Below are 23,932 nucleotides of genomic sequence, written 5' to 3'. Positions count from 1 at the left end.
AAAAAAAAAAAAAGAAAGAAAGAAAAGAAAAGAAAAGAAAAGAAAAGAAAAGAAAAGAAAAGAAAAGAAAAGAAAAGAAAAGAAAAAAGAAAATCCTCCCCCACTGCTCCTGTCTGGAGCCTTCGTATACCCAACAAGAGCAGTCTTCTTACAGCATCCCCACTAAGGTTCAAGGACTCAAGCCAGACAAACGTTTCTCACTTCCTGCCCTCTGGCTGGTACACTATAAAAATGTCTAACACAAGCTCAGCCAGGAAACGTTCCCCAGGTCCAAGCCTCCAGTCTTGTTCCTAATAGCCCCGGACTCATTCCCCTCTGCCTGGCTTTCAGAGCATCCTTTCTTCCCTTCTTCCACTGTAACAACCCCAAGAAGAGTCCTGCTTCCTCTTCTTCTCTTCTTTGTTCACTGCTATTGACAAACGCCAGATACAGAAAGAAGCGATACCCAGATAAGTCACTTAGCCTAGTGAGATAAGCAATAAGTCACAGTGACAAGTCAGAGGGATGAGGCTCTCACAGGGCAGGCAGCTTCCCTAAGGAGCACAATAAATGTCCACATTTCCTCGCATCGTTCCACAGAGCCAATAACTGGGGAAATGAAATGGTGCCCCACCACAACCCCCAGCAACCCAGGAGCCTGGGTGAGTTTGACTTAGTCACAGTACCAGCCCTCAGTCCTGCCCCAAACACGTGACACCATTTGCTGGGTTTTATGCAGAAACAGGTTCCGGTTACATTTGAACTTTTCCAACTCCAAGGTCAATAGGACTCTGAAGATCCAGGAAGTGCCCAGGGCTTTTCCTGACGACTGTCCTTCGAACCTATAAGTATTTGTTCTCTCTCTCTCTCTCTCTCTCTCTCTCTCTCTCTCTCTCTCTCTCTCTCTCTGTGTGTGTGTGTGTGTTTCTCTGTCTCTGTTTCTGTCTCTTTGTCTCTGTTTCTCTGACTCTCTCTTTCTGTCTCTGTCTCTCTCTGTGTGTGTCTCTCTGTGTATTTCTGTCTGTCTCTCTCTGTCTCTGTCTCTCTCTTTCTGTCTGTCTCTCTCTGTGTCTTTCTGTCGCTGTCTCTCTCTGTGTCTTTCTATCTCTGTCTCTCTGTCTCTGTCTTTCTCTGTGTGTGTCTTTCTGTCTCTGTCTTTGTCTCTCTGTCTCTCTGAGTAGAGAGCAGAAGTCTGTAAATAGTGTCTCAGAGAAGCACGGTACACAAGCCAAATTCTGGTGCTAAGAAGTAACTTAGCCCACTCCAAGGCCCACTCTGTTACATTTCCTTTTGGAAAATGGGCTCAAAAGAAGAGGGAAGCTGAGCTGCCCACAAGGGGCAGGAAGTTCCTGTCTCATATCTCCAGGGCGATGCACTTGTTCTTGGGTGTCTGCATCTTGTTGAGTGTCTTGCAAGGCTTACCTATTGGTCTGTGTATCCTTTGCAACTAGGGATAACATAGCTCCTAAAACAAAGCCTTCAAACTTCTTTCACTGCGAGGCCAATAAAGGGTTCACCAGTCCCACCCCTCCTGTGGCAGCTCAACCCCTACTGGGTCCCACTGGGCAGGGCAATTGACTCCCTCAGAGCTCCAAGCTGCAGATCCTCCCTGGATCCCCAGACAAGGCCAACAAACAGCCCCCTCCTGGCACCTTCCTCTCAACCAGACACAACACAGTGCAGGAAGGCCAAAGCCCTAGGCCCAGGGGAGGAACTTCAGTTATCACAAGGCTCTCTCACTCTAAGCTAAACAGCCTCTAATGGCTCCCCCCACACCCACCAACCAGCAGTCCCCTCCTTTGAAGCCTGAGGAATTTCAGCCACTCTGGATCCCCTTATCACTAACTGTGGAATTCAGCCCTGGGGGTAGCTTGGTATGGGTGAAGGGATAAGGAAAGTCCTCAGGCTCCTGTAAAATCACCCCAAACTATGGCCTTTCCCCTCTTGGGCCACACATTTGAAGCCCTGGGGCCCTCAAGCCCTCAAGGGACCAAAAGGGTACCAAGAGCGTCCTCAGGGCCTTAGGGTTGAGAAAGCTTGAGGGCCCAGACTCCACCCAGGCCTCCAGATTTCAGAGCACTTTTGAGAGCTGGCCACATCCTGCCACCACCCAAGGGACAGAGCTGCCTGGGGGAACCCAGGGCCCTGGGCGACTCACCTAGCCTCTGGCCGCACACTGAGCAAGTAGCTGCGACTGGCTGGGCCGGGAGTCCACACCGGCCCATCGTCCTCGCCATCTCCACCAGCTCCTGCTCGACCACCCAGGCCCCAGCCCCGGCCCGCGGCCCTCCGCGACCCCATGGCACCGCAGCCCCTGCCTCCAGCCCCGGCTCCTGCCCGACTCTGACGCGCGCCCCTATTTATAACCCGGGGCTGCTGTCACCTGCTGCTGTCCCTCCCCCGGTCTAGCGCGCAGCTACTCAGCCTAACCCGGGAGCCAGGGAGGCCTGCGGAGAAACGCTGTGAATGCCGACCTGAGACAGGAAGAAAGGGTCCCTAGAACCCCAGCCTCCTCACTACTGTCTTCTGGCTTTCTTTCAGCTTTCAGAGAAATATGTAGAACGAGGGTAGGGAAGAGTTCCTAGGGAAGGAGAGCTTAAGATAGATCCTGAAAGGAGCCGCACTGACAGCCACCGCCAGTGGTCTATAGGCTACTACTTAGACTCTGTTACTCTGTTACCTCTATCAGTGACCTCCCTCTATTCCAAAGGAGCCCAAGATTCCTGGGTACACACTCTGTGTCTCCCGCAAACCCTTAGCAGTATCTAGCATAGATTAGTGGCTCATCAAAGGCTTCTAGAATAATCCAACCTCTTCCACCCTTCAGGCTCCGTTTCCTAAGGTCAGAAAATGGGCCAAGTCCTAATGCTTAGAAAAACAATTCTATCCTTTCCCCGTTGCCAGAGCGAGCTGCTAAGCACAGCTTAAACCTGGCACTTATTTTTTGGGAGTGACCACAGTGGGTTTATCTGTCCCTGACCACAGACCTAACCTGTGCCAATCAAAGGTCTTCACCAAAATATTTGTTTATTCTCTCTCTCTCTCTCTCTCAGTCCTGGCTTCAAGGCAATTTCTGGGACTACAGGTGTGTGCCTTCATTCCTGACTTACCAAAACACTCTTTAAAAAAAAAAATGCATTCCCTATATTTTCTTTTCCTTTCTGCCTCTAAACCCTCCCTTGCTCTCCTGCTTGCTCTATTTCAAATTCATGGCCTCTTTTTCTTTAATTCTTGTTACAAATATTTTTTTAATTGTTGTTATACCCCACACACACATACACACACACACACACACATACACACACACACACACACGTAAATACGATCTGCTCAGTCTGTATAGTGTTATGTGTGTGTGCTCAGTCTGTATGTATAGTGTTATGTGTGTGTGCTCAGTCAGTATAGTGCTATGTGTGTGTATCTTCAGGCTGACCGTTTGGTGCTGGATAACCAGTTGGTCCACTCTCCCCTGCGGAAGACTGTTTCTCTGGCTCTCAGCATTCCTTAGTCGCCTCTGTTTAGGTTTGAGGCCCTGTGAACTTTCTCTGTTCCATGATAGCACGGTTACTTGTATCATCCCTGATCAGGTCATGTTTAGGCAGGTGTTGGTTGAGACTTCATGTGTATAATTTCTGACATTTCTAGGAGATACAATGTTACCGAAACTTCTTGTTTCTACAATCTTTCCACTCTCTCTTCAACAATGATCCCTGTGCTTTAGGTGGAGGAGTTGTGTTGTGAGCACACGCCCCCATTCATCTTTGTTCTTGGGTCTTCTAAAGATACATGCTTTAAGGTCTCTCTAGCCACAGTGCCAGCTTTTAAATATTTACCAACTGGGGCCATATGATCGCAGGCCTCAAAGAGGCTTACAAAATAACTAGATAGACTAATGCATAAGACACTGCAAGGGGCAACACACAAGGGCAGAACGAGAGAGAGGGGCATAAAAGCATAAAGAAACTTGAGTGGTGAGCTTTCGTTAGGAAGGAGGTAGAGCTTGAACACGATTTTAGAAATAGGTGCTCACCAAGTAGACCATGGGGGGAAGCACTATTCCAGATGGAGGAAGGTGTGTTTATAAACACAGGAGACATGCATGCCACTCAAGTGTAAAGGAGACGGAGAGGCAGAGAGCCAGTCACTGGACACGGGTCAGAGCCTAAAGGCCTAATTTATTTAGCACACCGTGGGACTAGTCTAAACTGTTTCAACGTGAGTCCCTGTTTCTCTACATTTTCTAAACTTCTAAAGACCTCTCCATGCAGAAACCAAAATCTTTAACATTTGGGAGAGAATTATTTTATGTATATCGGTGTATACACATAACAGTCTGTATGTCTGTGTACTGTGTGAACGCAGCACCCATGCAAGCCAGAGGGGACATTGCATACCCTGGAAGTGGGGTTATAGATGGTTATTAGCCACCATGTAGGTGCTGGGGATGGAACCCGGGTCCTCTTGAACAACAGTCAGTTTTTAACCACTGAGCCATCTCTCTAGCCCAGAAAGGCTAACATCTTACTGCCCTTTTTGCTTGCTTGAGTGCTTGCTTGCTTGGTTTGGTTGCTTGGTTGGTTGGTTGGTTGGTTGCTTGCTTGCTTGCTTGGTTTGGTTGCTTGGTTGGTTGGTTGGTTAGTTGGTTGCTTGCTTGCTTGGTTTGGTTGATTGCTTGGTTGGTTGGTTGGTTGGTTGGTTGCTTGCTTGGTTCGTTTGGTTGGTTGGTTTGTTTGTTTGTTTGGTTGCTTGCTTGCTTGATTGCTTGCTTGCTTGCTTGCTTGCTTGCTTGGTAGGTAGGTTGGTTGCTTGGTTTGGTTGCTTGGTTGGTTGGTTGGTTGCTTGCTTGCTTGGTTGGTTGCTAGGTTGCTTGGTTGCTTGGTTGCTTGCTTGGTTGCTTGGTTGCTTGCTTGGTTGCTTAGTTGCTTGCTTGGTTGCTTGGTTACTTGCTTGATTGGTTGGTTTGGTTGGTTGGTTGGTTGGTTTGGTTGCTTGGTTGGTTGCTTGCTTGCTTGGTTTGGTTGGTTGGTTTGGTTGGTTGCTTGGTTGCTTGCTTGATTGGTTGGTTTGGTTGGTTGGTTGGTTGCTTGGTTGCTTGCTTGCTTGCCTCCATGCTTGGTTTGGTTGGTTGGTTGGTTGCTTGCTTGCTTGCTTGCTTGGTTGCTTGGTTGGTTGCATGCTTGCTTGGTTTGGTTGCTTGGTTGGTTGGTTTGGTTGGTTGGTTGGTTGGTTGGTTGGTTGCTTGCTTGCTTGCTTGCTTGCTTGCTTGCTTGGTTGGTTGCTTGTTTGTTTGGTTGGTTGGTTGGTTGGTTGGTTGCTTGCTTGTTTGGTTGGTTCGTTGGTTGCTTGCTTGCTTGCTTTCTTGCTTGGTTGCTTGCTTGGTTGGTTGGTTGGTTGGTTGGTTGGTTGGTTGGTTGGTTTGGTTGCTTGGTTGGTTGGTTGGTTGGTTGCTTGCTTGCTTTCTTGCTTGGTTGCTTGGTTGGTTTGTTTGTTTGTTTGGTTGGTTAGTTTGGTTGGTTGGTTGGTTGGTTATTTGGTTGGTTGGTTGGTTGCTTGCTTGCTTGGTTTGGTTGGTTGGTTGGTTATTTGGTTGGTTGGTTGCTTGCTTGCTTGCTTGGTTTGGTTGGTTGGTTGGTTAGTTTGGTTGGTTGGTTGGTTACTTGGTTGCTTGGTTGCTTGGTTGGTTGCTTGGTTGGTTGGTTTGTTTGGTTGCTTGGTGGGTTGGTTGGTTGGTTGGTTGCTTGGTTGGTTTGGTTGCTTGGTTGCTTGGTTAGTTGGTTGCTTGCTTGCTTGCTTGGTTTGGTTGGTTTGGTTGGTTGGTTAGTTGGTTGGTTTGGTTAGAACTTATTTCTCTCATGTTCCCTTTCCTTTTTGTCTAGACTTGTCCCACCTTCTGTGATCTGACCATCTAAACAGGCTTTTTAACCTAAATCCCTGATGATGGTGTAAAGCTGAGGATGGGTTGTCAAAGAACTCAGGGATGGAGAAACAGGGAATGCCTTTGCTCTCAGGTTTACAGCCGAGCAACAGAAAAGAAAACATGTAAAGTGTTGTCCAGTGTGGACTAGCTTAGCAGTCCAGAGACTCACACAAATTCCCAGAGCCCGTTGTGTGACCTTGGGCTCTTGTACTTTAGTTTTTTTCTCTTTAAAGGGGAATAGGCCTTTGATTTATGATCCTTGAGCTTATGGTTGTTCATTCAGAATACAAGGAGGGTAAATTTGTGCATATGTGTATGTGTGCATTCACATGTGTGTGTGCGTGCATGTGTGTGTGTGTGTGTTTATGGGTATTTTACTTGCATGAATTTCATGCCTGTGTATCATGTGTATGCAGTGCCCATGAAGGCCAGGTGAGGGCGCCAGCTTTCCTGGAACTGGAGTTACAGATAGTTGTAAGCTGCCATGTGGGTGCTGAGAATCAAACCAAGGTCCTCCGGAAGAGTAGCCAATACTATTAACTGCTAAACTAACCTGCCCATTTGTTTTTTGAGATGGTCTCACTGTGTACCTCTGTCTGGCCTGGAATCCATGGGTCACCCATCTCAGTCTTCCAGGTGTTGGAATTCCAGTGTGCACCACCATACATGGCTCTTCAGCACATTTTTATCAAATAACCATAGTTACCACGTCAGGCTTTATGTCAGATACAGAGGGAACAAAAATGAAGGTATGTCTGCCCTCAGGAGTTTCTCACACCTGAAGAAAAACCAGAATCTCCATAAATCCACTGCTAGAGCTTCATGTGGTGCTGAGAGCCGGGGAAAACAGGGATCCAGCTTTCAGTAGGAAACAGTACTGTGGAAGGCAGTCAGGGCCTGTTTAGATGTGAATGGTAATAGAGTACAATTGGAATTCTTTGTGGGGGATCCTGCTTCCTGGTGTGTCTGTGTGAGTGCATGCATGCATATGGGTATGCTATGCTGGGAACCAAAAGTCAACCTCAGGGCTTTATCAACTGCACTCCACTTTTTTTGTTTTTGTTGGAATTTTTGAGACAGGGTTTCTCTGGATAGCCCTGGCTGTCCTGAAATTCACTCTGCATACCTTGATCTCACAGAGACCCACCTGCCTCTGCCTCCTGAGTGCACCACTATCCACGGCCTCCTCATTTTAGTTTTTTGAGATCTCCCTGAGCCTAGAGCTCTCTGATGCAGCTGGACAGTATGCACCAGAGACCCTGCTGTCTCTACTTCTGCAGCACTGGGATGGTAGAGACATGGATGCCGACAATCTCAGCATTCTGGAGGGAGTGGCTAATGGACAGGGAACTCCTGGGCATCCTCAGCTACATATCAAGTTCGAGGATAGCCTGGGTTACAGGAGACCCTGCCTCAAAAAAAAAGAGAAGGGGGCTAGAACGATGGCTTAACAGTGACACACACTTGCTGCTCTAGAGGGCCAGACTTCAGTTCCTAGCATCCACATGGTGACGTACAACCACCCACACTTCCAGTTTCAGGGATCTGATGGTTTCTTTTGTTTTCTACCAGCACCAGGCACATACATGGTACACACACATGGTGCATACACATGGTGCACACACTTGGTGCATATACATGGTGCACACACTTGGTGTACATACATGGTACACACACACATGGTGCACACACATAACACACACAAGGTGCATATGCATAGTGCACAGACGTGGTATACATACATGATGCACACACATGGTACACACACGATGCACACACATACATAGCAAATATATATGGTGTACACACATGGTACACACATGGTGCACACACATATATACAGGCAAATATTCACACACAAAATAAAAATAAACAACAATTTAATAAATAATAAATGCCGGGCGTGGTGGCACACACCTTTAATCCCAGCACTCGGGAGGCAGAGTCAGGTGGATTTCTGAGTTCGAGGCCAGCCTGGTCTACAAAGTGAGTTCCAAGACAGCCAGGGCTATACAGAGAAACCCTGTCTCGAAAAACCAAAATAAATAAATAAATAAATAATAAAAAAAAATACCAACCCCCTAAAACATAATAACAGTGGTCATGCACATTGAGTGCACTGCATGTACCAGGTTCTGGTCCCACTGTTATCCTCTCTGGTGACTCAGCCAGCATCCTGGCAGCAGGTACACTGACCTTGTCCTTTCAGAGACCTTCACCGTCCCTTCCCTTTAGCAATGCAATTAAATGCTTGTCACTCCAACATTGTTACCAGGAATTCCTCTACCTCTAAAGTGCCAGCCCATTATCCCTCTCCCTCCCAGGCCTACACTTGTCTTTGGGGACGGCTCTGAACCTCCATCCTCTAGTCTCTACTTTCTTTCCCTTATTCTTTATTTGCCTACCCCCTCTCCACACTCATAAGAACATGATGTTCAGTGGACAGTCACTTCACCTGTGTGCTGGGTGGTTTTATGTCAACTTGACACAAGCTAAAAGTCATGTTCAAGGAGGGACTTCAATTAAGAAAATGCCTCCATGAGGTCAGGCTGTAGACAAGCCTGTAGGACATTTTTTTTTTTTTTAATTTGGTTTTTTGAGACAGGGTTTCTCTGTGTAGCCCTGGCTGTCCTGGAACTCATTCCGTAGACCAGGCTGGCCTCAAACTCAGAAATCTGCCTGCCTCTGCCTCCCGAGTGCTGGGATTAAAGGCGTGCGCCACCACGCCTGGCATAGAACATTTTCTTAATTAGTGATGGATGGGGGAGGGCCAAGACCATTGTGGATGGGGCCACCCCTGGGCTGGTGGTCTTGGCTTCTATAAGAAAGCAATAAAGCCATATAGGCTGTGGGGAGCAAGCCAGTAAACAGTACCCTTCCATGGCCTCTACATCAGCTCCTGCCTCCTGGTTTCCAGTTTGAGTTCCTGTCCTGACTTTCTTCAGTGATGAACAGTGCTGTGGAAGTGTAAGCCGAATAAACTCTTTCCTCCCCAACTTACTTTTTGGTCACAGTGTCTCATTGCAGCAATAGAAACCCTGACTAAGGGCTGGAGAGATGATTCAGCAGTTAAGAGCACTGACTGCTCTTCCTAAAGGTCCTGAGTTCAATTCCCAGCAACCACACGGTGGCTCACAACCATCTGTAATGGGATCTGATGCCCTCTTCTGGTGTGTCTATAGACAGCAACAATGTACTAACATACATAAAATAAATAAATCTTTAAAAAGAAGAGAAAAGAAAAGAAAGATAAGAAAAGAAAAGAAAAAAGAAAAGAAAAGAAAAGAAAAGAAAAGAAAGGAAAAGAAAAGAAAGGAAACCCTAAGATAACCTATTTGATTCTGGCATCTCATGTCCCTTGCCCCTTGACCATCTTAAGTCCATCTTGTAGGTGCCTAACCCAGAATCTGGCTATGGACTCTGTTTTGCTCAGGGGAGGACCATTCTTTACGGCGCCCAACCCGGATTCAGTTTCTGGCAGCTTGGCCATCCATTCACATTCTTCTAAACTGACCCTTTTCTTTTTCTTCTCTTTGTCTAACTCTTCAAGCAAGACCCCCTGAAGTAAGGTATGATGGCTCCCATCTGTCATCTCAGCACTTGGAAGGCTGAAGCAAGAGGATTGCCATGAACCCAAGTGCAGCCTGGGCTACATACTGAATTTTAGTTGTACTAAAATGTGAGACCAAGTCTCAAAAAAAAAAGCCCAGGCTTCAGATCAGGGTCCGGGAGGGGGCAGCAGTGGGTACCTGTCAAGATGAAGCAAGACCGTGGACCAGGAGATGCACCAGGGATGCAAGGTTTTCAAGCAGAAACAAAGAGCAAACAAACAAACAACGCCCCTCCCAAACAAACAAACACCTGGAGGAGCCAAAAGCTGTGGGGATGTACCTCCTGCCACAGGAGGAATTCCAAAATCTGGCAAGAGAACTGGAGAAATGATTCAGCAATTAAGGCTGCATCTTGCAGAGGACCCAGGTTGAATTCCCAGCACCCACATGGTGATTCACAACCATCCGTAACTCTAGCTTCAGGGGCTCTGACAGCATCTCTGAGCACCAGGCATACCCACAGTGCGGATACATACACGCAGAGACAAAGCACCCATAGACATAAAATTATACATTTATTAATTGATTATAAAGGAAATCCAGCAAAAATCGAGCTGCTCCTTGTAGCTGAGGACTCCTTGTGGCTGAGGACTCCTTGTGGCTGAGGACTCCTTGTGGCTGTGGTGACTCTTTCCTAACTGTCCTTTTCCATCTGTAACAGCGATGAGCTGTAGCCTTAGGATGGCCCTCCAATATAACCAACGTTTATAAATAGCAATAATTAAAAACAGGAATTAAGAATCTACCTTCTCCTTCACCTTCCTCACTTCCAAAGGCCAATTGTGCCTTCAAAGCATGGGGCTGGGGGGAGCTGGGGGAGTGGAGACCCTGGGTATGGTGGGTATGGTGACACAGACCTGTAACCCCAGCACCTTGGAGGCTGTGGGGTGACTGTTGTGAGCTGGGTGCTAGCCTGAGCTACATACTGAGACCCTGTCACAGAAAACAAAAGGGAAAAAGCGAACTAAGAGAACTGCTGTGAGCCTGGGCTATACAGGGAGACCCTGTCTCAGAAAACTAAACAAACCAAGCAACCCCACAGGTCAAAGTGAGGTTACTGGGCAATAATGCCAGCTTTGAGGAAAGGCTGCCATTACCATCCCGTTACAACGACCTCTGCTTCAGAGTGTATTTTGGTTCCCTTCCAAAGCCCCGAAACCTGGGGCCTTCTCAGCAGTCAGCTCTCAGCTTCCTGCCCTCCCTGCTGGGCTTCTCTCTCTCCAGACTATGAAGGCTATCAGGCGTTTGCTTTTCCCTGAGATATTAGCCCTTCCTTTCACTACTGAACTTTGCAGAAGAGCCCAAAAGGAACTCCCACCTCCATGTCCACCACCACTTCCACACCACCACCACCACCACCACCTTATCAAGCTGTGATGGGTGAGCTGACTTGGGTCTCAAAGTACAGACAACGGCCTTCTGAACAAGGACAAAGCAGTCTCATGGCTATGCCCAACAAGAATGGCCAGATGCCAGGTTCTGAGGAATAACTGGATCTCCTAGAGACTGCGAGTGCCCCAAACTGGGACGGAGGTAAGTTGAAGACAAAATATATAGCCACGGGGTCCAAACAGTGTTGACAAGAAGGGAACTTGGCATCATTAAGTATCCCTCTAACTTGATCCCCACGCTGACATCACAGGGTCTCAGCACTAGTTAGGATGTTGATCCTGGAGATGCCCTGTCCTGCACACACAGCTCCAGGCTGTAAACACACCCACTTCCATACACACACACACATACACATACACACACATCCTCACTGGGACTACTTCCTCTCATTCTCATTTTTCCTTGATTCAAGTTAAACTTCACTCTAAGACAGCTCAAATTCTGGGACTACAGAAGCCCCTCAAATGTGCAGACACAGCACCCATGGGAAATCGTTTCATTGTTCTTGAGACAGGATTTCACTCTGTGGTGTGTGGATAACATGGACTTTGTAATGTAGACCAGGCTGACCTCAAGCTTGACATCTGCCTGCCTCTGCTTTCGGAATGCTCAAAAGGTGTATGCCACCATGCCTTGCTCCCCTTTATAAATGTGTGAGGTGCGTGTGTGCATACTTGGCCTTGTGGGACATATAGAGGCCAGGGGTTGTTTTTCCATGACTACTCTTTGAGCTAAGGTCTCTGAGTGAATCAGAATCTCACTGTGCTAAGCCGACTGGCCAATGAGCCCTCAGGATCCTCTTGTCAACACACACACACACACACACACACACACACCCTCACTGGGACTACTTCCTCTTGGTTCTCATTTTAAAGCCAAATCCTAGCATGAGAATTCAACAAACCCCAGAAGATCCCTGTTCTTTCTATCCATGAGATTCTACTACCTCACACTGCAGGCTAGTTATCCTTCCTTCAAGCTGATCTGCAGTGTGTGTGTGTGTGTGTGTGTGTGTGTGTGTGTGTGTGTGTATGGCCACCCCACACCCACATGGGCTAGGCAAACATACTAGCACTGAGCTATATCTCTGGCCTGTTTCTTAGCTTTTTGTTCTTGAGACAGGGTCTAAGCTATACATTCTTGGGCCTGGCAGGCCTTGAGCTGTCCATCCTCCCACCTCAGCCTCTGAGCAGCTGGGATTGCAGGCCTGTGCCACTGGGTCACACCACAGGACTTTCAAATGCTTGTCCCATCTCTCTCCAAGAGCTTAGGTAGTCTTCAGCTCAGGCAGCAGAGCCTCTGTTCCAAGAGGGTGGAGCCTCTAGGTCCCGCCCTTGTGGGATGAGCTAGCCAGTCTGGCATGTTCCTATCCAGGGACTGGAGATGCAGCCACAGCTGTGCTGGAGCAAGTGGACACCAATTGAAGGATTACTGCTAACAAGAAGGCACTCTGATTCTAGTGTGTGTGGGAGGGGAATTTGGGTCCCCCAAAGTTAGGCTACTCAGCTAGGTGTTTTCTCTAGCCTACATGCTCTGACTGAATGCCACACTGCCACACATCCAGGCTCTTTCCAGAGGAAAGGGTGCCCGGGGTCACAGGGCAGCAGTAAGTTGAGCCCAGAAAACCAACTCATCTTCAACTGAGCCTGGAAAAGCCTCCCAACCTTGGCTTCTCCTTTTAGGGTGAACTAGCCTTTTATCCCCTATCAAGTCTTCCTTTCTGAGCTGTATCCCCGGCCTTTCCCTTTGTTCTCATTTTGAGATAGAGCCTTCTCATTCCTCTAAGTTACCCAAGCTGGTCTAGAATGTGACCCTCCTTTCCTCAGGCCTCTGAGCGCCGGGCTCACAGGCTTGTGCTGCCAAGGGTTTTTCAAAGCAATCTTTAGTGGCCTTAGCTCTCTGTCTCCTAAACATCTTCTCATTCTTCTGAGATTTTGAATGCCTCGCAGTAACAACTGCTACCATTTCTGCCCACGCAAGTGACACCACTAAAAAATCCAGCTACCACCTGTCCCATTCGCCTCTTACTCCATTATTGACACCCCCCCCCCATCCTCCAATGTGAGGGGTTGGACACAGAACCTCCAGGCAGATGTCTCACCACTGAGTCACATTCCCAAGCCCAGCTCAGCTCCCAGTCCAGGCAGGGCTTGAGCATGCAGCTCTCCTGCTGCTGGGCAGGCCTGCCTGGCCCTCCACGGCTTTTTCACTTCCATCATTTCCGCACAGGTTTTGAGACAGAGTCTTTCCTATATAGCTAGAACTGGCCCAGAACTCACTCTGTAGACCAGGCTGGCTCAAACTCAGAGAGATTTTTCTGCCTCTGCCTCTCAAGTGCTGGAATTATAACTCTTGCATGTGACACCATACCTGACTTCCTTCCTTCCTTCCTTCCTTCTTTCTTTCTTTCTTTCTTTCTTTCTTTCTTTCTTTCTTTCTTTCTTTCTTTCTTTCTTTCTCTCTCTCTCTCTCTCTCTCTCTCTCTCTCTCTCTCTCTTTTTTGAATCACTACAGACTGGCCTCCACTCACCGTGTAGAGACATGACTACGCACTCCTGATCTTCTTGCCTCTGCCTCTCTGGTGCTGTTGTGATTAAGGTGTGTGACACCTAGCTTTGGCTGCACTTTAAAAATCATATCCAAAAACTTAGGAAAGAACTGTGAAACCCCCTCAGGCAAAGCTTCTTAGATAGTAGCATGCCTTTAACACTAGTACTCAGGAGGTAGAGGCTAGAAGATCTCTGAGTTCAAAGCCAGCCTGGTTTACAGAGTGGGCTCCACAATAGCCAGGAACACAGTCAGCCTTAGTCTCAGTAAACACACACGGAGCCATGCCTACTTCAGAGAATGGAGGCAAAGGTAGTGAATGGGCTTGACTTTAGGTCTAGTGCATCAGGACAATGGCTATGTATATGATGGCACTGTGACCCTTGAAATTAGTGATATTACAGGTCTATAGTGACTTGAGCACTTAATGAGATCGCTCTCCTCCCAGTTGTAATTGGAATAAATGACTTATTTCTATGACCCATTTCCCACACAGTCAATAACATGTATTGGTTTCTAGTATTCTTGCACATAACACAATTTAAATTTGAAAAATTAAAAAAAATATATAAGGGGCATAGTGGCTTACACCTGTCACTTTGGTAGTTGGGAGCCTGAGGCAGATGGATCTCATGACTTTAAGGCCAGATTGGACTATAGAATGAATTTTAGGCTAGCCTGTACTAGAGACTAAAACTATCTTTATACACACACTTTTTTTTTTTTTTTTTTTTTTTTTTTTTTTTTTCGAGACAGGGTTTCTCTGTGTAGCCCTGGCTGTTCTGGAACTCACTCTTTAGACCAGACTGTCCTCGATCTCAGAAATCTACCTGCCTCTGCCTCCTAAGTGCTAGGATTAAAGGCGTGCACCACCACTGCCCAGCCTAGTTTTTTTTTTTAAAGACAGAGTCCCATGTATTCCAGGCTGGCCTCAAACTCACTATGCAGCCCAGGCTGACTTGAAACTGACCCTCCTGTATCTACCAACAAGGACTGTAGATGTGTGTGTACCATTCTTCCCAGCTTTATAAGAGCACATTTAAAGGCCATTACAGTATACAATGAACTAGTTCAAGAATTCTTCTGGATGCAGGTCCTTAAAGTGCTGAGATGACAGGATTTAAAGATGCCCAAGAATTATCAATAGGCAGAAAGCCCAATTTGAAAAGGCTCAACAAAAGACAAAGGTAATAGAAAAGACCCCAGTATGAAAAAGCAAAAAGCCTGATACAAATTGAAATATAAATAAATGTACTTGCAGGAAAAGAGCTTTTCCATTTTGTATAGATCTTAGCCAAAAAGTAAATTAATAAGTAAGAAAGAGAATCCTGTAAGAACTCTTGTCTTTGAGACAGTCTTTCCTACTCAGGCATAAACATCAGTGGAATGAGTAGAATCAAGCCTGTTCGAGATACCCAAAGACACAAAGCAACCTCATCACCAGGAGACGAGAACCCGAGGCCAAATGACTGCCAAACAACAGGGATCAAGACCTGGCATTTCTGTGAGGGTTTTTTTTTGTTTGTATATTTTCGAGGACAGGGTTTCTCTGTGTAGCCCTGGTTGTCTTGAAACTAAATCTGTAGACCAAGCTGGCCTCCAAAGCTACCTGCCTCTGCTGGGATTAAAGGCGTGGCCACCACTGTCACCACCACCTGACTGCATTTCTGATTTTTTGTTTTTTTGTTTTGTTTTCTGAGACAGGGTTTCTCTGTGTAGCCCTGGCTGTCCTGGAACTTACTTTGTAGACCAGGCTGGCCTCGAACTCATAAATCTGCCTGCCTCTGCCTCCCAAGTGCTGGGATTAAAGGCGTGTGCCACCACACCTGGCTGCACTTCTGATTTTTAATTATTGGCTTTCTCTATTTTCTTACACTGCTCCAGAGATCATCCAAGAAAAATTAGAAAGTTTGTGTGGTGTATATGCCTATATATAACCTTATTATTCAGGACGCTGAGGCAGGATTTAGGGCTAACCTGAACTACAAAACAAGACTGTCTTAATAAAAGCAAACAAAACAAAAGACTGGGAGGCAGCTCAGTAATAGAGCACTTGTCTAGTATGCTCAATACCCTAGGACATTCACCACCATGACCATAATTATAATCATACCGTAAATTCAATTATGAATATACCAAAGGACTAGAAGGTGATGCAAAACTGTTAACTGCCTTGCTAAAAGAGTGGGGTATAAATACATGTTTGACATTTCTCTATTACTGATCTGTCATTTTACAATGAAAAAGGCATTTTAAACAGGAACCTGGGGGAAAAAATATTATGTTATTTGGGAGTCATGCCCCCAGGCATTCTGTGCTCCCAGCCGAAGTGGCACAGTGGGCAGAGCGTCGATGAAGGTGAGCGGCGGTCCTGGAGACAACAAAGGACATATTCTAGGATCTAGACAGTCTAATCTTGGTTAGGTCAGCCCGAGAGCTCTGTGGTTATATTACAAATTGTGTTCGGTGTGTTCATTCATACACATTCATACTCTCAACCATACACCTGGAGGCCATAACTTGAAGCCTTTAAAGATTTACACAGATCCAGCCTCTACAACACTATGTAAGTGGGAAAAAAAAGCAAGCTTCAGAACGTGGCATATAGAATTCTACTGTTTGTATTAAAAATAGATATATAAATATACATATTTATAAACTCATAAATGCATAGAATTGCTCTGAAAGGATACACAAGGTAGAGATAACAATGAGGAGCTCTGGCAAGGGCACTGGACGCTGACCTCCACCAAGAACTTTACTTTTTATTGTACGTTCATTTGTACTGTTGAATGCCTTATGTTGTCGAATGTATATGTATCTATTTTTCCAAACCCCCCCCAAAAAAGTTTTTTAAATTACCTGGTGTTGAATGTACAATGGTATACAGGACAGAAGTTCCTCAGCCTGGGGCAAGGCAAAATGTGGGAATTCTAGGGTGGGCCACAACACAACCATTAAAATTTTAAAACCCAGACTGTTTACATAAGAGGCAAATACTTTACAGCCATTAGTCCATGGAAATTCAGCATATCATTTTACAGAGACAAAGCAGTTAGAGGGTAAATACTGGTCATTTGTCGAGCCTCAGGGCGTCCGGATGGTAGCTTCCAGAGGGTGGCACAACTAAGCTAGCTCGGTCAGGAGAGCATCCGCTGCGGGGAAAGTGTCTGTTACAGCAAGCATCCTCGGATGACCAACAGTGCACTAACACACTGTCCTGAGCCGTCAGGAGATACTGACTGGAAGGGAACCGTGTGTTCCCCAGACGCTAGGAAACCTCTTTTAGAGAGTGCTCCAGAAATGATGGCTCTTCAGATGGAAAGTAAACCCCAGTGAGAGACGTCAGGGACACCACATGTGCAAACGCAGGGCCCTCCTTGGGGTGACAAGGCACTGGAGGATCTGACATTAAGGGGCACCCTGCCTTTTTGGCTTTGGATGGCTCCACACTGCTGACAGGTTGGCTGCAGCCAGAGCAGCCCTGTCACTAAGGCAGCACAGGTTTGACGCAGCACCATCATCACAGGTAGCCAACATGTCTGTCATTTAACCTAAGGCTGGTTTTTTGCCTCTGTAAAATAGAAGGGTAGCCGAGATCCTTGTGAGGATGAAGTCAAAGTCTCTGGCAAGAGTTAAACAAGATGCTGGACCTGAGCAGGGCTAGAAATTCGATCTTCACTATCACTGAATAATGGATAAGCAAACGGGCCCATTCCCGACTGAACCCCACATCCAGTGAGCTGAGCTCCATCTCAAGCCCCTAGCCACACGATAGCCTGGGACCTAGAGCGCTTGTGCACTCGTGACCTCAGGAAAGCCTTCAAGGAGTGGATGAGGATTCCTAGTTCTGCTTTGAGAGAGGAGCCCATGAGGATGAGGAGTGCTAGGAACTGGCTAAGGGCAGCACAGGTTTCCCACAGCAGGTCCTATTCTACTACTTCAAGAGGCTGGATCTGATATGAGGACAGTGGCTCCACCCTTAGTTTCTCCACCTTCTCTGTTCCAGCTCCGGTTTCTGAGTGGGAAGAAATGCAGCCACACAGCTCAAAGCCCTCCTTAAGAACCTGTTCTCATGAATGATCTGGGGTACAGTGTTGGGTAATCTCCCACACGGGGGAGATTAGCATAGGTGAAGGATTGAAGGGATCTGAAGAGAAAGCAGGGTATGTGAAGGAACTGGGAAAGGGGCAGTGGCTGGCTTAGGACCCGCTCAGTAAGGCTTGTTTCCCTTCACTGTCAGCTGGGGAAGCAGGGAAGTTGAGGCCTTACCAGAAAGAATGCTCATTAAAATGGTGTACAGCAGAGCCTCTCTGGAACGGAGGCAAGCACTAACTTTTCCCACTGCCATTAGCTTTTCACTAAAAATTTGGCATTTGATAGAGCAAGAAAAAAAAGTCTTCAATTGTGAAAAGGTCATGCATATTTATCCAATTTGATTCCTAATTGGTATTCATGCCTCCCTTGAAAGATCAAGCCTAGGAACTCAGCCAGCACCCTTTCCCTGTGCTACAGGGCCTAGCCCAGGCCTTTTGGGTCCAAGAACACCTTCCCACAACTTGTCCCAGTCTCATCTAATCCCAATTCTACCGAGTCTGGATTTGCTGTGGCAACAGCAGTCTCTGAATGTTGTATGAATGGCACAGATTCCTTCTCTTCGTTCCTCACCAAGAATCTCTTGGGTTGAAAACCCTTTGATGAAAAGATGCCCAGAGAATATCAATAGACCTTAAGGCTAATGCTGCCAGGCCAGTCCTTGGAGGTGGCTCTTGACCAGTATCACCCCCACCTCCCTGCTCCTTTAACACTCTCCAGAGAACCAAGATGTATAGGACTCCTGGTTTCCCAAGCACAAGTTCCAGAACCTAGAGCTCCCGTGGGCAGTAGGAAATGCTCTTTTCCTTCAGATGGGGTAGTCAGGGCCGTCTGGGCAGTCTCAGGTGGAGCAGGGAAGGGCTAGCTCACCAGAAGAGGAACACAAGAGCCTACCTGCATGGTAAGAAGATTTTTTTATTGAAATATAGTCTGAGCAACAAGAGTGTAGCCGAGAGGAGGAGGGGCTGGCCTGCCTGAGGCAGCAGCAGCTCTAATGGCACAGGAACAAAAATACAAATACCCCAATATCTGTGTGCCCCACACCCCACTGTCGGGGATTGCAGGACAGCAGCAGAAGGAAAACCCACCACAGCCCCAGAGAGAATCTGGCTCTTGGCACCTGCCTGCCTTGGCCATACTTCATGCTTCTCTCAGGTCGAAACAGGAGTGTACTGCCATTTTTCCCACCCACAGAGACATGATCAGAGTGACAGGTGAAGTCCTCAGGATGTTTCTGGGGAAAAGAATTAGAGAAAGAAGACAGGAAGGAAAGGGTGAACAAGGGACCTCACCAAGCCAGGCTGGGCAGAGTTCCCAGAGGAATGGCCAGCACCCTTCATTTCCCTCCTTCTTGGGCTCTGAAGGCAGGAAGGAAAGCTCTGCGGTGTCTCCCAATGAGTACTGCAGGTAGGAAGCCCAGAGCACAGCGACTGAGGGGTTGCAAGCGGAGCTGCCAGCACTGGGGCCGCACTACATAAGTAGCTGGGGCTGGAAGGACATGGATGGGAACTGGGATATCGAGAAGCAGCATTAAGCCATAAATAACAGAAGCAAATTCAGAGCTGGGAAGAATTCTGGGTGACCCCACATTTTGGGGGGCTGGGAGACATCCAGAACCCACAGCTCAGAATAGACACTGCTCCAGAGCACAGTGGCCACACAAACACTGTGACAGAGCTTTTTATTTCCCACGGTCTGCACAGCAGCTGGAGGGTACCACAGCCCGACTGATGGCTGCGAAGCCTCTGGTCACACCTGAGGAGATAGTGCATGACTGCTCTGGTCCTGAGAGGCCTGTGGTTGATTCTGAGGGTGTTGGGCACTGTCTTCATCCAGAGCCAGACCCAGTGACCTCCTTGGTTCTGGGTCAGCCACCAAAGGCTCCCTGGGACATTCTCCCAGTCCGTTCTCTTTCGTCTCCATGGCTACCTCCTCTCCAGAGCATGCCTCTGAGTCTGTGGCTTCCACCTTCACCGCCACAATGTCTTCTCCTCCCTCTTCCTGGTCTCTCACTTTGTGGACTATGAACAGGTGGCGGTTGAGGGAGCTGGTAGACGTGTAGCACAAGCCGCAGAGAAGACACTGGGCTGTGGAGCTGTCCACCTGGTGCTGAGGTATGTGGCTCTGGAACTCAAGTTCTGAGTCTGTGGCGAAGGTGCACTTTGCACACTGAAACAGGGACTTGTGCCTTTTGGTGGAGGAAGCAGTCGCACCATTGCTAGTGCCTGGAGCGTCTGCCATCCTGCTGACTGGTCTTTTCAGATGGTTCACCTGAAAGAAAAGTGTGAGCAGAGATGAAGCTCACATGCACTTTCTGCTCATCAATGCCAGGAACTCAGGCGGAACTCAGAAGACAACTTTTGGGGAGTCATTTTTTCTCCCTCCCCTGTGTGTTCTAGGGACAGAAGTATTCGTTTTCTTTCATGTGTAAGTGTTTTACCTGCATGTATGCATGTATACCATGTGCATGCTTGGTGCCTGAGAAGGTCAGAAGAGAGTACTGGATTCTCTAGAACTGCATTTATGGGTAGTTCTGAACTACCATGCGGGTGCTAGGAGTCTAATCGGGTCCTCTCACAGACACAAGACGAGTTCTTAACTTCGGGGTCAGTTCTCCAGCCCCAGTCCTTTCCTTTCGGTGTTCCGTCCTCATGCCTAACAGGAAGGTAAAGGGAGTCTCGCCCAGCCCACTTCTCAGGTCTGTTCGTCACAGAATGGATTACCTGCTATGCTTAGTCTTTGTCAGCTGGGTCACCTGAGTAGAGGGAACCTCGATTAGAAGACAAGTCTGCAGGGCGTTTTCTTAGACTGACCTTAGATTAGATTTCATTAGACTTGACATGGAAGGTCCCAGCTTACTGTGGGTGGTGTTACCACTGTGCAGGTGTTCTGAACTATCTAAGAAAGCAGGCTTAGCAAGATCTAGAGAGCCAGCCAGTGGCTACTTCATGGCCTCTGCGTCACTGCCCATCCTCAGGTTCCTGCCTTCAATTTTGGTCCTGATCTCCCTCCATGATGGACTATAAACTGTAAGCTGCAATAAAGTCTTTCCTCTCCAAATTGTTTTTGCCCAAAGTCTTTATCACACCAACAAGAGAGTAAGCCAGGAATCCTGGGCTTTATAATCCCTCCAAGAAGCAACTCATGCATGCTTAGATACAGGAGAAGGCTGTGAACTGACTGCATGTCATTGCTGTGTGCACCTCTCTCATCCTACACTCTTATACTGGATAACGTGCTGGCACTTGTCCCCATGTGAGCAAACAGAGGCTTCTTTCTTCCAGTGGCAGCAGCACACTGACCTATTGTGGGCTGACAGTGTCCTCCAGCAAATACCCAAGTTTCCTCTATGTCACTGAACACACCGCAATGCCTAATGCCCAAAGCTCTCTAATCGAAAAGTCCTAGGGCAGAACTCCTATGTCAAAAGGCATGCCTAGCATTTAAGGGAAGGGAGACTGTATATGTTCTCATGTATTGGTGCAGAAAAAAAAGAAAGAAAAAAGAAAGAAAGAAAGAAAGAAAGAAAGAAAGAAAGAAAGAAAGAAAGAAAGAAAGAAAGAAAGAAAGAAAGAAATTGACATTCTACCTACTCTGTGTGCAAAAGGCTTCTGCTAGCTAGCACCATTTTCTGAATAGCCAAAAAAGTCTCAAGACAGCCCATGGGCTCCAAGTAGCTCTGACTCCTGAGTCCTCCTCAGAGTACTTGGCCCTGTGCCATGATGAGGGGAACATCTGCAGCACAGGGCACCAGGCTGACTGGAGTGCCCATGTAACAGGAACGGGGAAGAGAGCAATGACTGGCCGGCCAGCCAGCAGAGAGGGGTCTACACTGGATTCTTTCCACAGCTACTGCCACAGAGAAGTAATAGTCCTTCCTTGACAGGGTAGCTCTGCCTGCCTGCCTGCCTGCCTCATTGGATTTTGAAGAAGCAGAAGTCAGGTTACAGCAGCAAAAGACTGATGGATTTTCCCATGGATCTTTGCTTGTTTACTTCTTATGTTCAGTGCCCTAATGGGACACACAAAAACTAGCGACCACATTAGGTGTTACTCTGCTTGCTCCATGGTCACAACCACTACCGGCCTCTTGAAGCCCTTCTAATGCCTTTCCAGTCCCAGACCTCACTGGGCAACCAGTTCACAGCAGTGATCCCACACTCACCTGAGGGGAATGTCCACTTGGATGTCTGACTTTGGACGTCTGGCTCAAATCAGGGTTTCTGATACCGTGCATAAGGCTAATGTGGCTCTCCAGGAGGGAGGGCCGAGGAAAGCTGGGGCTATCCTCGGTGCAGTACCTGCAAGAGCATGTTTGAGGAGGTAGGTGAAACCCCAGATTCCCCAAGTGTTCCTCACAAATATCAGGACTGATAGACCTGCTAATTAACCCAGCAAAGATGGATAGAGGAGCAGATGCCAGCAGGTCAGAAGGCTTGTACACTTGATGCTAGGTCCGCATCCTAACACAATCCAGAGGGCCCAGTGCCAGGCCAGTGGACAGCAAGAAAGGCCAGAGCACTGTCATGTGTCACATCACCATCTCTACTCTCAGACATCAGGCCCCAGTGAGACAATTCAGGGCTGGAAATTAAGAGGAGAGAATCAAGAGCTCCCAGGCCTGGAAGCTGGCTCCTGGCTTGCCTGACTTCTCACTTAGCTGGTGTTTTCCTGCAAGAACTCAATATCCTCTTGCTTTAGGCCCCTGATCTCATAGCACAGAAGAGCCCCAATGATGCCACAGGCAAAGCTTTCGGAACTTCAGGCTTTTCCCTTCCCCATTCCAGACTCACCCACAAGTGTAGACCTTCTTTACTGTGTCATGGTTGTTGCGAATGTGTTTGCGCAGGCTGCTAGGGTTGTGAAAGGACTGTTCACACTGCCGGCATGGGTACCGCTTCAGCGTCTAAGGGAAGAAAACACAAGTCCCGAAGCATCAGAATCCTAAGTTTGTTCTAGATGATACGGTCAGATAGAACACCCTCAAGACCTGAAGATCTATAGTACCCAGCCTTCCCACAGCACCAGGAACCTGAGAGGTTAGCCACAGAAGAGGACCCTAGCCTAACTGGACAAAGCCCAAGAATCCCAGTGCTACACCATGGCATGTGGCTGCACTTACCCGACCGTGGCTCTTTTTCATGTGGGACACATAGCTCTCTCGATCAGGAACCCACTCTTGGCACTCCTGGCAGGTCCAACCAGTGCTCCTCATCCGGGGCCTTGCTTCAGCCCTGCGGTGAGCTTCTGGCCGGCCCCAACGGCCAGCAGTCAGGGAGCTGCCTCTAGCGGCTACATTTGTAGCTGGGGGCTCAGCAGGAGCTCGAGAGCCAGGGCGGCTAGAAGTGTCTGTTGAAGACTGGAGGCTTGACAGCTCCTCCACATTCCGAGGAACACCATGGGTATTCTGGGGATTGGGAGAGGGATTACTGATGAGGCAAGGGAAAAGATGCCCAGAGTTACACCCCTCGCTTGAGGCACATCACTTCTTCCCAAAGTACCTCACCTTGACATGCTGCATTAACTCTGGCTTCTGCAGAAACAGCAGTGGGCACTCAGGGCACTTGAAAACACCCGCCTGTGTCTTGCTGACATTCTGGTAAAAATGTTGTTGAATGTGCCTCTTCTTATTGAAGACCATTTCACAGGAGCACTTATAAATTAGCCTGACAAAACAAGCCCCGGAGGTGTGAGGTAACCAGGGCTCTGCTGGCAGAGTCAAGCAGCCCCTCTCCCCTGTCTCTGCTCTCTCTGAACCAGAGTGAGGTTTGAGGATCCACTAGCCTGAGCCAGTGTTCATCTTTTCCTGCCTTGGGATGTCCTCAGGAGACTCCACACATCTCTCCATAGCATCAGCTCCCCAGCCCATCCTTGTACCACCCTTACAGCATCCAGGCCACCCTCTCTGCCCCACAGGACCTACTGGTCCTGCAGCTGCACTCACTGGGAGGGTTTGTGGGGCTGGGTGGGGTGCTGGGTGGTACTGTGGTCCATCGTACTACTGGCAGTCTTGAAGGCCATGGGGCAGAATGCACATTTGTGGAAAATCTGGCAGTGTCGCTCCTGGATGTGGCTTTTCAGCAAGGCCAAAGTCAGGTGGATGACACCACAGTGGATGCACCTGGACAACAAAAATGGGGGTGCGTTAGACTCAGTCTGAAGAGGCACGGCAGGCAAGAAGAGAGTCACCTCAGAGCTCTCCTCCCTCACTGCAGCCCATAGGTTGCAGCCTCTGCACATACGCCCTAATATTGTGTTTGCTACTACTACTATCTGCACAAAGCAAAGGTACAGACTCCTTGAGCCCAAGGTCATACCGGCCAGAGAAGGAAGGATAATCCTCAACCCTCCCCAGATTGGCTGGCCATCCTATGAACCAAAACGCTGAACC

At 47.9% G+C, this 23,932-nt stretch overlaps 2 protein-coding genes across 3 annotated transcripts in view; both read right to left on the bottom strand.

The window, feature by feature from the left end:
* Alpk3 (alpha kinase 3) overlaps positions 1-2,297 on the bottom strand; it is a 45,984-nt gene extending 43,687 nt beyond the window's left edge. Inside the window, exon 1 of the mRNA XM_021219880.2 lies at positions 2,138-2,297. Coding sequence (XP_021075539.1) covers positions 2,138-2,280 — 143 coding nt within the window. The 5' untranslated portion in view covers positions 2,281-2,297. The remainder of the gene's footprint in view (positions 1-2,137) is intronic.
* A 13,754-nt stretch (positions 2,298-16,051) lies between these two features.
* The window catches only part of Znf592 (zinc finger protein 592), a 48,841-nt gene continuing 40,960 nt past the window's right edge, over positions 16,052-23,932 (bottom strand). For both annotated transcript variants that reach the window (XM_021193561.2, XM_029535006.1), the window contains exons 5-10: positions 23,486-23,662; positions 23,048-23,207; positions 22,664-22,948; positions 22,335-22,447; positions 21,707-21,842; positions 16,052-19,812 (exon numbers count right to left, since the gene is read on the bottom strand). In XM_021193561.2, the coding sequence (XP_021049220.1) occupies positions 19,291-19,812; positions 21,707-21,842; positions 22,335-22,447; positions 22,664-22,948; positions 23,048-23,207; positions 23,486-23,662 (1,393 nt within the window). In that variant the 3' untranslated portion in view covers positions 16,052-19,290. The remainder of the gene's footprint in view (positions 19,813-21,706; positions 21,843-22,334; positions 22,448-22,663; positions 22,949-23,047; positions 23,208-23,485; positions 23,663-23,932) is intronic.

This window comes from Mus pahari, chromosome 1 (assembly GCF_900095145.1).
Source record: "Mus pahari chromosome 1, PAHARI_EIJ_v1.1, whole genome shotgun sequence".
Lineage (NCBI taxonomy): Eukaryota > Metazoa > Chordata > Mammalia > Rodentia > Muridae > Mus > Mus pahari.
This window is presented reverse-complemented; position numbering and strand designations above follow the sequence as displayed.